This window comes from Vanacampus margaritifer, chromosome 9 (assembly GCF_051991255.1).
Source record: "Vanacampus margaritifer isolate UIUO_Vmar chromosome 9, RoL_Vmar_1.0, whole genome shotgun sequence".
Classification (NCBI taxonomy): domain Eukaryota; kingdom Metazoa; phylum Chordata; class Actinopteri; order Syngnathiformes; family Syngnathidae; genus Vanacampus; species Vanacampus margaritifer.
Genome location: NC_135440.1, coordinates 12,070,814 through 12,085,290, shown reverse-complemented (window position 1 = coordinate 12,085,290; position 14,477 = coordinate 12,070,814). Strand labels below are relative to the sequence as shown.

The 14,477-nt window shown below is 38.1% G+C and overlaps 1 protein-coding gene across 4 annotated transcripts in view; it reads left to right on the top strand.

Moving 5' to 3' along the window:
- Positions 1-14,477, top strand: part of triob (trio Rho guanine nucleotide exchange factor b) — a 120,317-nt gene that overhangs the window by 28,428 nt on the left and 77,412 nt on the right. For all 4 annotated transcript variants that reach the window (XR_013295225.1, XR_013295224.1, XM_077574793.1 and 1 more), the window contains exons 3-5: positions 8,675-8,749; positions 10,925-11,039; positions 12,032-12,224. Coding sequence is in view for 2 of the 4 variants with exons in the window: in XM_077574793.1 (XP_077430919.1) it covers positions 8,675-8,749; positions 10,925-11,039; positions 12,032-12,224 (383 nt within the window). In the remaining 2 variants the exon portion in view is untranslated. The remainder of the gene's footprint in view (positions 1-8,674; positions 8,750-10,924; positions 11,040-12,031; positions 12,225-14,477) is intronic.

Below are 14,477 nucleotides of genomic sequence, written 5' to 3'. Positions count from 1 at the left end.
ATTGAAGTCTGGACAAAAATAGGCTACTGCACATGTCATAAATATACATATACTGTATATATTAGCATATCTGGTATTGGAATAATCTAATAACCCAAAAGTAATACATGTAATTAAGTTACATTACTTTAAAATCATACTATCCCTATTATTACTAACTACATTAATTTAACTGTAACTGTTTTAACCCTGAATGTTTAATAAACATCAAACCTTACATTTTCATGAAACTTAAAATTCCATTTGGTTTGCTATCCTTCCTGTTCTATATAAACTTAAGGAGAGGTCATTGTGACGACCTTTCACATAAATGTCGTCTTCTTCTTCTTCTTTTTAACCTTAGTAGCTATTGCTTATTCAGCTACTGTCGACCCTGGACTCAGGGTTTCTTAAATAAGTTAGCATTAAGTACTAGTAAGTGATGCAGAGGGTTGCCAAAAGTGAGGTCAAGGGGAACATTAACCATGAAGGGGAGGGACAGAAAGCGGTCCAATGTGTCGTGAATGATGAGAACTAAGCCAATGGGAATTACTTGGATATTTGTTAATTCTGCTCAGAGGAAATGTTGTTAATCAGGCTCACCAAGGTGTGAAATGAACAGAGTAGCAGCTGCAGCAGCATCATGAAACCACATGCATTGCGTAAAGGCTACTAGAAAACAATGCAGCAAATACACTGCTCGAATTATACACTTCATTGTCCTCGCAATTAGCTCTGTAAAATAGCTTCAATAAAATAGCTTCAATAAAAACCTCCAATCTGCTTTTCTCTTGAAGCTGCTTTTAAAATGCAAACAAACCAGTAAATAAGATTCCCTACATCACAACAAAATTCCCTACATTTCTCATTTATTGTGACATACAAATCTAGCCTTGTTTCTATGTTTTGGGGTTATATCCAAGGGTTGTGGTAGGATCGACGTGTTATTTTTACAGTAAGTCACACTGTAACAACAATATGAGAAACCAAATGAAAGTTGAGCTTACCACAGTCTTCAGGCCTCCTGCCAGCTACGGCTGAAGGTCACACAACTACACTTAGCCTCTATTAAAGAGGGGTAGTTTATTTAGCTGCTGCTTTTAACTTAAGTTTTTCCTTTTAGTTTAAAATGTCTTAGTTTAACCAGGATCCCATGCTGTATTAAGACCAAAGGTAGAATTTGGGTCTGTTATTGTGCCTATTGGTGTTTTACATAATAAATCCTGCTAATCCTTATTAGCTGCATCCTATAGCTAAATTAGCTAGCGAGCTAACTGGAGATTGTCCCCTCTGGGTCTCTCTGTTGCGATGCTATTGTTGGAATGAAGGATTCTTACCATTTGCGTGTTCATGCCGTTGATTAATAAAACATACAATGAGATCAGTGAATTCAGGCATTTTCTTTACATTTATTCACAAAATCGCGGACAGGAGAATGGCATCCACCCGCGCCATCTTGTCTCTCTCACTGTAAAGTTTCCCCGGCCCGCCTGTGGATAATATTCTCTTTATTCTCCAACGTTACCTCCCAGAGTCACATGACTACGCCCCCATTTGTCACAATGATATCTCAATACAGTTGGCCAACCATGCCCCTCCCATCTGTCCTGTAGGAGAATCAACACCCTTTAAACATTTGAATTGTCACATCAAAACTATACTGAGTAAATCAAAGCAATTTTGTCCAATCCTAAACAGTTATAACTAAATCAAAACAGTTATAATTAAATTGAAACAGAATATTTCCTTCACTAACTAACTAACCACAGAGGTGTTGATACACTGCTGCCTGAGATTGGCTTCATTGACCGTATTGCTCAACATTTGATATGATGCTGATTAGCTGGCTAACTAACTATTCATATAGCGCTCATACACGTTCATCCACTTCTGGGTATATCGCTTGAATTCACTTGCATCCACACGATGCCTGCCCACTCCCCACTATACATACTGAGCTCCCCATTCAAGTGACGAAACACACAACATAGTTCCGATCCAAGTGTGAAAATTATGATTCGTTTATAATCTCCGTTCCCGATTGCCATTCCCCAATGTTTCTTTCCCACCATATCTGACCAAAGTGAGCACAACCAGGGCAATATGACAAATACTGTACCTTCTAATTCTTACATTTCACAACACCCTACGGTAATGGTTCAAATACTCGGCTTGAGACCCACAAATGATGTATGAAGGAGCCATCAAATTCATCAGTCTCACTGTGTGACAGTTTCCATCAGTTTCATGCAGCTGTGATTAAAAATAAATCTCTTATGTGAGATTAGAATAGCTGCCTCTGGAGTTGGAACAAAGTCACGCATCGGTAGTAGTATGGAAATTTAAAACCTTTACCTTTGTATGTGTGTTTGTGGAGGGGGGTAGGCGGTTGGGAATAGCAACCAGGTGTAGTAGATGAGGGGGACTAAGGCCTTAATTTGGCCTTTTGACCTTACTGTGACCCAGTCATGCTGAGTACAAATGTGAATGCACATTTTGACTAATAATGATGTCGTCCACTTCCTTTTGATGATCCCACAGAATCATAAATGATGTGTGGTTGTACTGAACACACATGCGGTTTGGCTCATAATTTGCAATGATCTTGAGGTTACATTGTTATGACTCCGATGACGGGCATCATGTGGTATGCTAGGTTGAACAGATGCATCATGTAGAATCATGTCGAATCTAGGTTGTGGTCTAAAGCAGCAGTTCCCAATGACCGGGCCGCGGACCAGTACTGGTCAATGTGCCACTTGCTACCGTGTCACACAGAGACTGAGTAAAAAATTAGGGATGCACGATAATGCTATTTTCAACCGATGCCAATAAACCAATTTAGAAAGTGCTAATGTTGATAACCGATAAGTAAGCCGATAATTGTTTGCAAAATTAACTTGAACGCAAATATACTTTCAAGTCCTACTGTAAGTGTAATATGTACAAATACATTGAAACATTGTGTAAAGCACCATGAAGCTGAATTTTATTAATATCTTTGCTTCAAAGACAACCAGTAACTCATTTTGAGTTTGCCAAAACAAAACAATCATGTTTTTAAAATGCAACAAAAAATTTGGGCAGACACAGTACAGAAAGCCCATGCTGGCGACTGCCATGTCGCCATGATGCATCTTTTGTGAACATGAGGTCACGCGCATTGTGATGTCACAAATATGCGACACTACCATAGGAGAGGGGAGGGGTTGAGGAGTTGGGCACAACTTGAGCCACAACCATAACAGATGGACCAACATGGCATTTCTATTATTATCGGCGGATTTCTTTATTATCTGGTTTATCTGTATGATGTCAAATTGATTGATATTTGCCGATAATTATCGGCTGATTTCTTTATTATCTAGTTTATCTGTTTGACGTCAAATTGGCCGATAAATGCAGATAATTATCGGCCACCGATATTATCGTGCATCCCTATAACAAATATTTTGGTCAGCTCCTGCACAAAGAAGTGTCTCTGCTTTTAAAGGCTGCAGCTGAGCGATACTTTTTAACCATCAAGGACCCTCAAATTTTGAAAATATACAAACACATTTGTAAACAAACTAGGTGATTTGGCCCTCTCAGTGCTAGAAGATTTTCAGACAACTAATCTGCGTTATTGCTTGAAATCAGAAGAATATGCAGACATTGCCAAAAAAATGAAATAAAATAAATGCTCTTAGCATTTTCAACATCATATCTCTGCGAAGTGGGATTTGATTGTTTATATTATATTGATGCCTTCTTAAAATAATTGCCTACGTCATTTTTCTCAGATTTTTCAGGAAACGCAAACAAAATAACATTTGAGATGATTTAGGCAAAAAAAAAAAAGACTTAGGCAATTATTTTAAGAGGATGGCGATATGTCAGTCCGTTAAAATATTACTTTAGGTGAATTTGGTGAATTGTGGTGGGGAAAAAAATGTTGGATAGGATGGCTGATACTAAAAGATGACAGTTTTTAGTTGGGTTTCATTCGGTTAAAAATGGGAGACATTTTTGTTACTACACTTACAATTACATTTCCATTCCCATTACATTTCAATTAAATTCTCATTACAGTCAGTACATTTATTTCAGTTTCATCTCATTGAAAGAACTTGTACACAGCATCATTTTGGTTTCAAGGATGTCTTCAGTCTGTGGTGTGAAGAAATGTTAGAAGAAACTCAACTGAAACAATAAAAATAGCAAAACAGCCCAGTGTGTGTGTTTGGTCCAATTTAAAGTCAAATGGATGTTTACATAGGTCACGCATCAATGTGAAGATTAGCATTTAGCCTCTAATAGAGTAGACAAAGTGCATAGTGACTTTCCAAAAAGAAGAAGTCAATCTGATGGAATTTCCCCCCCATGCCCTCATTGCATGTGAAAAGTTTAACATGCAATGAGGGCATGGGAGGAAATTCGTTATACTTTGATATCAAACAAAACGAAGACATCCTACTGAGACCTAATTTTAAAGCGAACCATGAACTTGTTCAGTCCCACGCACATTCTGTGACCTCAACTTGTAAGCTTCAATTTTGTCTCCACTCTGTATTCAGTGGTTTTGGGTTGCCTCGAACATCACATCTAAAAACCAAGCGGAGGCTGACCTTTGAATGATCTATTTCAAATCACTGAGAACTCGGTGATTTAAAAATAGCGCACAAAGTGTCATTTGAATGAGGAATGATACTATGGATGAAGGCAATAGTCTTTTGAGTTGTGACGGGAGACCGTGTCTTTTTGTTCCACTTCTTAGCTTAGTTCCTCCAGCATGTGATAAAAGAAATTGTAGTACGTTCCCGCTGTATGAATAGTTTTTATATCACAAAGGGGAAACTGTGGACGCACTGCAGTGTGATGTATTGTAATTCAATGGAGAAGTTTGAAGTGGTTCTGAACAAAAATGAAACGATAAAGTAACCGACTGTACTGTACTGTACTGTATTGTACCACTATTGTTTCCCCAGCATACTTAAAATTAGTATGTCATGAAGCGGAGCCAAAAGTACTGCTCGTTGAAAAAGGCGTAAATGGAACACTTTAAGGTTACCTATCAGGGTTATAGTATGTTTTATTTTTATTTATTTATTTATTTTTGTAGTGCAGAGTTATGGATTTTCACTTGCATGCAATTATGCAATCACATATAATGTTGTGCATCTGCCTGCATACGTGTGTTTCTGTGTGACTTATTATATTTTTTATTTTGTTTTGACTGTAGTATTTTTAAAGATGCATTGTGCAGTTTAAAAAAGGTCATATTCAAGCTTTTTCTACATCATGCATGCTCCATCAGATGAGTACAACAAGCCCTGAATGTTTTACTCTGACTGCACCTATCAGCTTTTGTCTTCCCTTTATAAAAGAGCGTGCGGACCCTCACACTCCACAGTTTCTTTGGCGAGGGGAGGAGCCTAATTTTTCTTACCTCATTTGAAGTCATGTCTTCGTTTGTCAACTGTGGCTGTTACTTTAATAGCATGCACGTACTCGCACCATGAACGAGCCTGACACATGCTGCAGTTACGCTTTGGGCCAGAAGTGGCAGTCGCGAGTAAAAAAAAGTGACAAACTGCACAAAGATCCTTTATAATTTACTTAGTTTTAATTAGTTTTTAGAGCAGGTTTATGAATTTGTCTTTTTCAAAATTGCTTTGTTCAGTTTTTGTGGCGTTCAAATAAAAAAAAAGATCCTTAAGTATTGTGTAATAAAATAATCAACATTCTTTCTTCATGATTTACTACCTGTCATGCTCAGCTGATCATCTAGATAAAGGATGTGTCACAATCTTTTGCGGAGACACCTTTCCACCCTCTCTGCTTTTCTAGCCGTCTATCCATCCATCTTCTACAACAAATAAAAAATTAGAAAAGAGCCCACAGTGACCAAGACTTTAAATTGCAGGTAATATTAGCGGGACTCTGACTGTCTGTAAAATGGATTGCTCTCATTATGAGCGTGCCATGCACAAGCAGTCTGTGATTGAAAATGTTTGATTCATGCTTGGCAGTCTTGCAAATGAGTTTATTTGAAGTGAAGAGAGATGATTGCTGCTGTGATTGTATTGTTACCTTTGTGTTAGTATGTGCAATTATGGATGCTGATGGCATTTCATGAATGACAGCGTGTGAGCTATATTGGTCTACTTTAATCCTGCAATGGATTGTTGAGATGATCGGTTACATTTGTCGCAGGTATGCCGTTTTGCTGGGCTTCTGGTGGAATCTCTTCTTTATTGCACCTTTTGGAGGCGTATCCAAGTGCTTCACCTCTCTGGACCACATAAACTGGGTCCAACAAAGGCTTTGACCCCTGAATTGAAACTCAGCAATGTATTTTTGTTATTATTTGTTCCTAGCCTTGCATGACTAATCGATATGGTTTTCCAAAAGTCCATTCTGGCCATGATAAATAATGAATTTAATTCATATAAATTGATACTGTCTCGAGTTCTCTCAACACATTCCTTGATTTTATGTATGGGGAATATGAAGTTTGGCCATAAAATTTCTCTAGCAGCGGAGTGCCTCGATTCTTTTGTGCTTTCTCGTATAAAGTTTGTTATATTTGAATACTTCCAGCCTCTGGAATATCATATGTTCGAACATCAAAGATGACTTTTGAGAGCATGAAAATGAGAGTTCACAGTAAATGTTAGGCTTACATCTTTGATGTTGAATAAGTCCAGACAGAACTGGAAGAGGCTAGAAACTTGTGAAGAATGATCCCTCTGTTTTTGTAGAAAATGTGTGCTTTTATTTCACATTTGTATTTGCAGCTCACAAACATCTCTTTCTGTACTTGGGATGTTTTCATCATAATTTGGTCTTACTTTGCATTTTGCATTTGAGGGAAAAAAATTAATAAATGTGAGCAGCGATAAAACAGAGGCTTGGCTTTGGCAAGACAAACCTCATAGGAAGCACAGTGCGGGAAGAGGCACTTTCTCTTTTCTGGCAAGCTACGTCAATGTTACCTAAGAGATGCAAAGACACATTTAAAAAAAAAAGCAGCCCAGATCGTAACTGAGCTTTTGCGCCTGGAAATATGGAGCTGATGTGACTTGTGACTTTTGTTCTGGGAATATGTACCGTGTATATATAAACTACTCACAAAAAGTTAGGTTTTCAGATGAAATTTCTATTTTATCCTAAAATTACTTTTAACTTTGCCTTCTCTAACTTTTGAGTACAATCTGCTCACAATTTGACACCATGAGACTAAAACAACACCAAACCATTGATAAATAAATAAAAAAGTACCCCACCATTTTAATGATTTATTGTCTAATTCCTTCTCTTTTTAACTTCTGTTGCTAACCGGAGTTCAATAATTCACCCAAGAAAACTATCAGCACAATGGTGACAAACGAAATAAGAATTAATGGGGCCGTAGAGGAATGATTTTTTAAAATATTATTTTAATAATATTTAGAAATAGACCGATAATCGGCCATGGCGCCGATATTGGGTACTTTGACGAATATCGGTATCGGCCTTTTTTCAAATCTGACGGTAGTTAGAAGGTAAATCTAAAACCATTTTAATCTCGTGGAGTTATTTATTTAAATTAACTTTATAAGAAATGCTACTAACCCTGGGAACCTTCTGAACCTTTTGTTTTTGTTCAACATTAAAACAACGAAATGTGAAAGTTTAAGAGTTCAGGTATTTTTAAATTTGGGTAAAAAAAAAATGACCGTAGAAAACTATATGTATATATATAAAAAAATTCTGCATTTTGAAAGGTCGGAAAAAATGTTCACTAAACATGCTTTAAGACATTACAACAGAGTCAAGATTGGCATTTGTATTTTTAAAAAAAAATGACGCCAATATTTTTTCCCTCCTTTTTACTGAAAAGGAATATCGGCTCCAAATATCGGTTATCGGCCACCTTGAGTACTAAAATCAGCATCGGTATCGGCCCTGAAGAAACCATATCGGTTCATCACTAATAATATTTTACTGCCAAGCTATACTGACAGTTTTAACATATATGACAAGTGTTGTTGTTTTTAAACTGCATACTTGACCTTTAAGACTCAAAAAGTTGTCATCCCTGCTTTTTGGGAGAGTATCCAAAATTGTTCCCGTTCCATGCTTACAAAGATAAGAACACTGTACCTTTGGTTATTTTTATGGCGCTGCTTCACTGTGTCCAACACAGGATGTTTTGCTTCTGTACAGTGTACGATGAAGTCTCAAGGCTATCTAGACATTCGGGAGCAAAATGAGCTGCCCAGTGTGGGAAGGCTTGCGCTCAGTTGCACATCACGGGTCCCCAACAGGATAATCACCCAACGTGCCTCTAGAAATATCTAAAGAACTATTGAATCAGTGTGGAGTCAATATTAACAAAAATGGCCTATTTGTAGATAAGTCTAATATAATTGTAAATGTGAAGTAAATTCAATATGTAGCAGATTTCCACAGTGATATAACTGACATGCATGCATGAGTGTGAGTGACATATCTACCTTGCCTCCTCAGCCAAAGAGATGCTACCCAGGGAACTTTATGCATGCCTAGAATAACAAATGAAGCTGAGCTGCAATGAGCTCATTCTAACTTGGCCACATCATGTTGGCTTAAACGAAAACGTCATATCACTGTAACTTGTCAATGTTGCGCAGGTCCTCTTTTTTTCTCGTTCTTGTCTTTCTGACCTCTTCGCTTGTGCTGTTTGTTGTAGGCTTTCATCGCAATGAAGACATGAAGGCCATTGATGTGCTTCCCATCCTCAAGGAGAAGGTGGCCTTTCTCTCAGGTCAGACACTTACATCAAAATATCACATCATATAACAATATAACTGTGCTGCTTAAGTGCATAATTGCTGCTGTGTAATTTAGTTTACAGTATATCATTTCTTATAATGTAGCTGTACTCCAGAAATGACTGTCTTGTGCAAATGAGCCACTCAAAAGCCCTCTCTCTCTCTCTCTCTCTCTCTCTCTCTCTCTCTCTATATATATATATATATATATATATATATATATATATATATATATATATATATATATATATATATGCATAATAATAATAATACTGTAAAACCTAAGGCCCGACCGATATGCATCTTTTGAGGGCGATGCCGATACAAAATTTTGGGCAGAAAAAAAATACAGATTACTCCGCCCATTATTTTAAAATATGTATTTAATGCATAACATAATCATGTTTGATAATCTGCTGAAGCCCACGGTCATCTGTTTTGGTGGTGCATCTTCTCCTGTCACATTTTGCCCTTCTACTAGACATTGATATGCTTGGACACCGCAGTCTGTGAACAACCCAGCCTGCTTGTCTATGAACTTTTGTGGCTTATCCAGCCTATTGATCAATGATGTTCTTCTGGCCAGTTGTCAAGGCTGCAGTCTTCCCCATATGGAACCGAACTGAGACAAATGAACCAAACTGAATTACACTTGGGGAAGCCTGCGTAGATGCTTTGCGTTTAGTAGATGACACTCAGTAAAAAAAAAAAAAAGAAGAAGAAAAAAAGTAATTGATTTTGTAACAGTATTCAATTTTTTTTAAATCCTGTTTTTGTCAGTTTTATGAGCTGGAAGCCCAAATTATGTAAAAAAAAATAAACAAATGAATACTTTAAATCACTTAAATTGTGGGCCCTCAATCTCTAATCTATGGAAATTTGACTTTTTGAATTGAATTATTGAAATAAATAAACTTTTCCATGATATTAAATTTTTTGGAAAATAATCTGTAATAATAATGCATCAGATTTATATAGCGCTCTTTTTAGACACTCAAAGACGCTTTACAATGGAACGGATACATTATTCATGCACTCACACATTCACACTGTGGTGACGGTAAGCTACTTAAGTAGCCACAGCTGCCCTGGGGCAGGCTGACGGAAGCGTGGCTGCCAGTGTGCGCCTACGGCCCCTCCGACCACCACCAACCGTTCGCACCTTCCATACACCAATGTGTGTGAAGTGCCTTGCCCAGGGACACAACGACACACGATTTGGGGAGAGAGGGGATCGAACAGCCGACTTTCTGGTTAATGATCTCTACACCCTGAGCCACGGCCGCCACATAGCTCAGGTGGTAGTGTGGCTGTCTCTCAAGCTGAAGGTTGTGAGTTTGTTCCTCAACCTTTGACTTATTTTTTTTCCCCTCAATACTCTCTTCCAAGTGTAATAAATATTAGCCTACTCAAAAACTGAATCTATTTAAATAGGGTCAAATTTACTCCTCAAAATACCACTGTCGAAGTACCACTGTCTTCAGTGCGAAAAACTGTTTAATTAATATTAAAGAAAAATCAGCAAAAAAACTTTACATGTTGTTTTTGGGGGGGTTTGTCAGAAAACATTTGAAGTGCATCAATTAGCTGAAATAAATATCATAAATAAACGAGGATGCCCCTGGCACCTACTATAGTGAATGTGCAATTACACTTTATACGGCAAAAAAATAAATAAAAATAGTGTTCCCCGGGTCTTATGCCACCCAAAAGACTAGCAGTGTACATTTATTTTCCTCATTATCCTTCCTTTACATAATGTTAAAGTTATTTTGTAATAGTAGTCAATCTGATTAATGAATCATTGAAAAGTGTGAGTTTTATTGTCGATTGTGTCTTAAAGCAAGTCTTGAGGCACTTCTTTTGCGCAGCCAGCAGAGGTGCTGGTGAGTGAGCCTAAAATAGTTTGGTGTAAAGAAGAAAAACATGACATCACCTATAAGAACTTGAGCTAGACCTTGGCTGTGGCACAACTTCGTCAGGCAAAAGTATTCTGCTCAGTCCAACACAGGCATCAAAACAGGAGCTCAGAACATCTCCCACTGCAATTCAAATTGAAGTCATGACCTGATTAATAGATTCATGTTCCCCATAGATGATTAAGCAAATGTAGTAATCGCATTCCAGAATGTATTTCAGTTCTGGCAATGATTGAATCTCTCGCGCAGGAGGCAGAGACAGACGAGGAGGTCCTGTTCTCACTTTCCCAGCACGGAGCAACCATGACAGAATACGAGCGGAAGACCTGCGCAGGCTCGTAGCCTACCTGGCCACTATCCCCAGGCAAGAATTACACAAAGCATGTGCGCCCTCATACAGTACATATGCACCATCAAACACACTTTTAAAGGGATGCCGGACTCATTGAGCCATTTTCAGCAGTAAAAAGCTCCGTTTGCTGACCAAACCCAGAAAACAGGTGAGCCATGATTGGTCGTTACTTCCTCAGCACAGGTGACGTCAGCTTCAGTCGACAGGAAGTGGACATTTTATAAGTTATCAAATTAATTCTGGACAAAATATTAACTTTTTACTGCTGAAAATGGCTCAATGAGTCAAGTATCCCTTTAACCCTCTTATGGTCATTGGTTGATAAATGCTAACTAACAAAAGTGGTTGGTTGCATTCACAGTGACTTGACATACTGATTAATAGGTCTTGGCTGACTTTTTTTTTTTTTAAAGTTGATATGGTTTAAGATTGTTTTGCTGCCTATTTTCTGTAATTTTGAAGTTTACTAAGGGATTTTCATATGATGAATGTACTCAAAGTGAAACCCTCTTTATTTTGTATTGTTTCCCATTTTTCTCATTGTCTTAGTGAGTGGGTTTCGTTTTATGTTTTTTTTCCCTTGCTCTCTCTCTCTCTCTCTCTCTGTCCCGCTATCCCTCCCCTCTTTTTTTCTATCAAGCCCTTTGGCGGCTGTGGATCTGTTTTCATAGTGAGGTCAGAGCGAGTTACAGCAGGAGGCCCTGCGTCTGTTTTGCTATCCTAACTGGACAGATTCTGATTTAAACCTTTTAACAGCGAGAAATTACCTTTTATGGACTTAGAGGGCAGTGGGACTCGTGGTAAGCAGTGGTGGAATCGGAATGTTCAACTGTTGCAACTAGATGCTTTGGGATCTTTTTACTCCATTTACATTGTGAAGTATTTCTGAATAGAGCTTTACTTTTTATATGCTTATTGATGTACTACAATGTGACGTGGTTAATCAGAAATGGCTGGAAATGGAAAAAGTCACATTCTTTCTTGTTGTGTGATCTCTACTGCAGCGAGGAGGTGGTCCGACATGGCTTCACCGTCATTGTGGACATGCGTGGCTCCAAATGGGACAGCATCAAGCCTTTGCTGAAAATCCTGCAGGAGTCGTTCCCTTCCTGCATTCACGTCGCCCTCATCATCAAGCCAGATAACTTCTGGCAGAAGCAGAGGACCAACTTTGGCAGCTCCAAGTTTGAGTTTGAGGTGAGGGGGTGGATATGTCTGTTTGACTGTTCAGCAGGCGCATAACTGCTATACTTGACTGGCCTGGACTTAGTCCATTGTACATATACATTATATTATTATCAACTTTGAAGTTTTTCTTTTTGGAAATTTCGTTTGATATCGCTATCAGTCCTATTTTGTCAGTGCTAATTACATTGCCGCTCAGTGACAGTGGCACTGTACTGTCCCATGTGGTCATGTGAGGCTGGTATATTTAGTCCTGACCCAGTTACTATGGAAACTGGATATATAGGACACCATGATGCATTTCACCCCAGCGGTGAGTTGAACTACTGTAGGAGAAAAGCAACTTGTTGTTTAAGACTAGCAAGTTCAAGATGGCATAGAACAAGTAGCTGGCTCATTATTTAGGGCTCCTTATAAATGTTACTCGTACTGTTACTCGTACGGCTATGGATGTTTGTTTTTTCCAGACCGATACTAGTACGAAGTAGTCACCGATACCGATACAAATTACATGAAATTAATGGCAATTTTCTATTCTTTTAATATGTAATTATCTAGTTACTGACCGTAAAACGGCCACAAGAGGCCACGATTGCAAGTAACAATACCTAAAATAAGGTTGGTATCGGCACCTGTCCGTATATTTATATCGACATTAAATTTTTTTACTGTGTGTGCAAATTTTGGAATATGATGGCAATCCACCTGTTTTTTTTTTTTATGCTTTTGTTTTCATTTTTTTTTCTTTCATTGTTTTTGTTCTATTGTATGGGGGGGGGGGGAATCTTAAAAAAAATAAAAATAATTAAATAAAAAAAGAAATATATATATATATATATATATATATATATATATATATATATATATATATAAAGCTGGTACCCGGCACAGATACCGACAATTTCTATCAGTGCTTGTCCATTCCTACTTCTGGCTTTCATTGTCGAGAAATGCCACACATTGTCAGTAAGGTGGGGGCTTTAGGACCCAGATGCGGGAAGGCAGAGCAAGGAGGCAGAGGTGCAGTCCAAAAAGAGGTTTTAATTTCTAATCAAAAAAAAAATAAAATAAACTGAACTAACAAAAGATGAAGCTAAACATGACAAAACAACTAAGGCGAGACTAACAATATGACATGGATCCTGATAAGGTAACAAGGTCAGCGTGACGTGGCGAAAGACTTACGACAGTGGCAACAGCAAAAATTAACCGACACAGACAGGGGGGAGACAACCGACTAAATACACCAACACTAATGACATGACAAGACACACCTGGCTGAGGGCACTGATTGGATGACACATGAGGGTGATGGGGACACAGGTGGACACAGACACCACACGAGGAAGGGCAAGTGACCAGAAACGAGAGGAGTAGACTTTTCACAATAAAACAGGAAATGACAAGACAAGGGGAACACACAAGGAAAACATGACAGGGAGTAAACAAAACTGAAAATAAACATGACACACATTAACGTTTGGCTTTACATGATCAGATGTTTCGCCAGATCAGCGATCAAAGAGTTTGAAAAAACGATAACCGATCACACAATCACAGGTTCGATTCAAAAGACGGAGCACTATATCTATTCAAAAAGCAAACTGAACGAGTGGTGTAGTGGTTAACGTGCTCGCCCTGTAAAAAGCTTTTACATTTTTTTTTACTTTTACTAGTGTTATTCCGATACCGTTTTTTTGGCCCCCTATACCGATACCCAGTTTTGCGGTATCGCTACCGATACCTAGGTTTTTTTTTCATCATGAAAAAGCTGCCATGTCATTGGTTCAGAACATTCAAGGGCCAATAAGATATCTTGGCTCGGCATGCAGTGAACACATCACACATCAGTGAATGTCGTGCACAAGCAAGACACAAGATGCTGCATCCAAAGTCCTATATTAGCGACAACACTAACTTTTACTCAACAATCGAGAAAAATTACAGCAGCTCATCGATTTTGTATCAAATGCAAGAGATTGTCTGATCCCAATCAAGTCGATCAGATCAGTGTAAAATCTAATCACTGTATAAAAGTGTGTACCACATTGTTTGTGAGCGGCTAGAAATGACTTATACACAAATATTCTTTGCAACAATCTGAAGGTCTTGTTTCGTTTATGCCTGAGCAAAAAAACAGTAAATGTTGTTGAAATAAGTTATTTCATCAGGTGCAATTTCAATCTTAAAGTTTATACATACTGTACATAATTGGGACAAAACATTGTTGTTTGTTGTGCATTGTCATGAGTTTTATCAACAGTA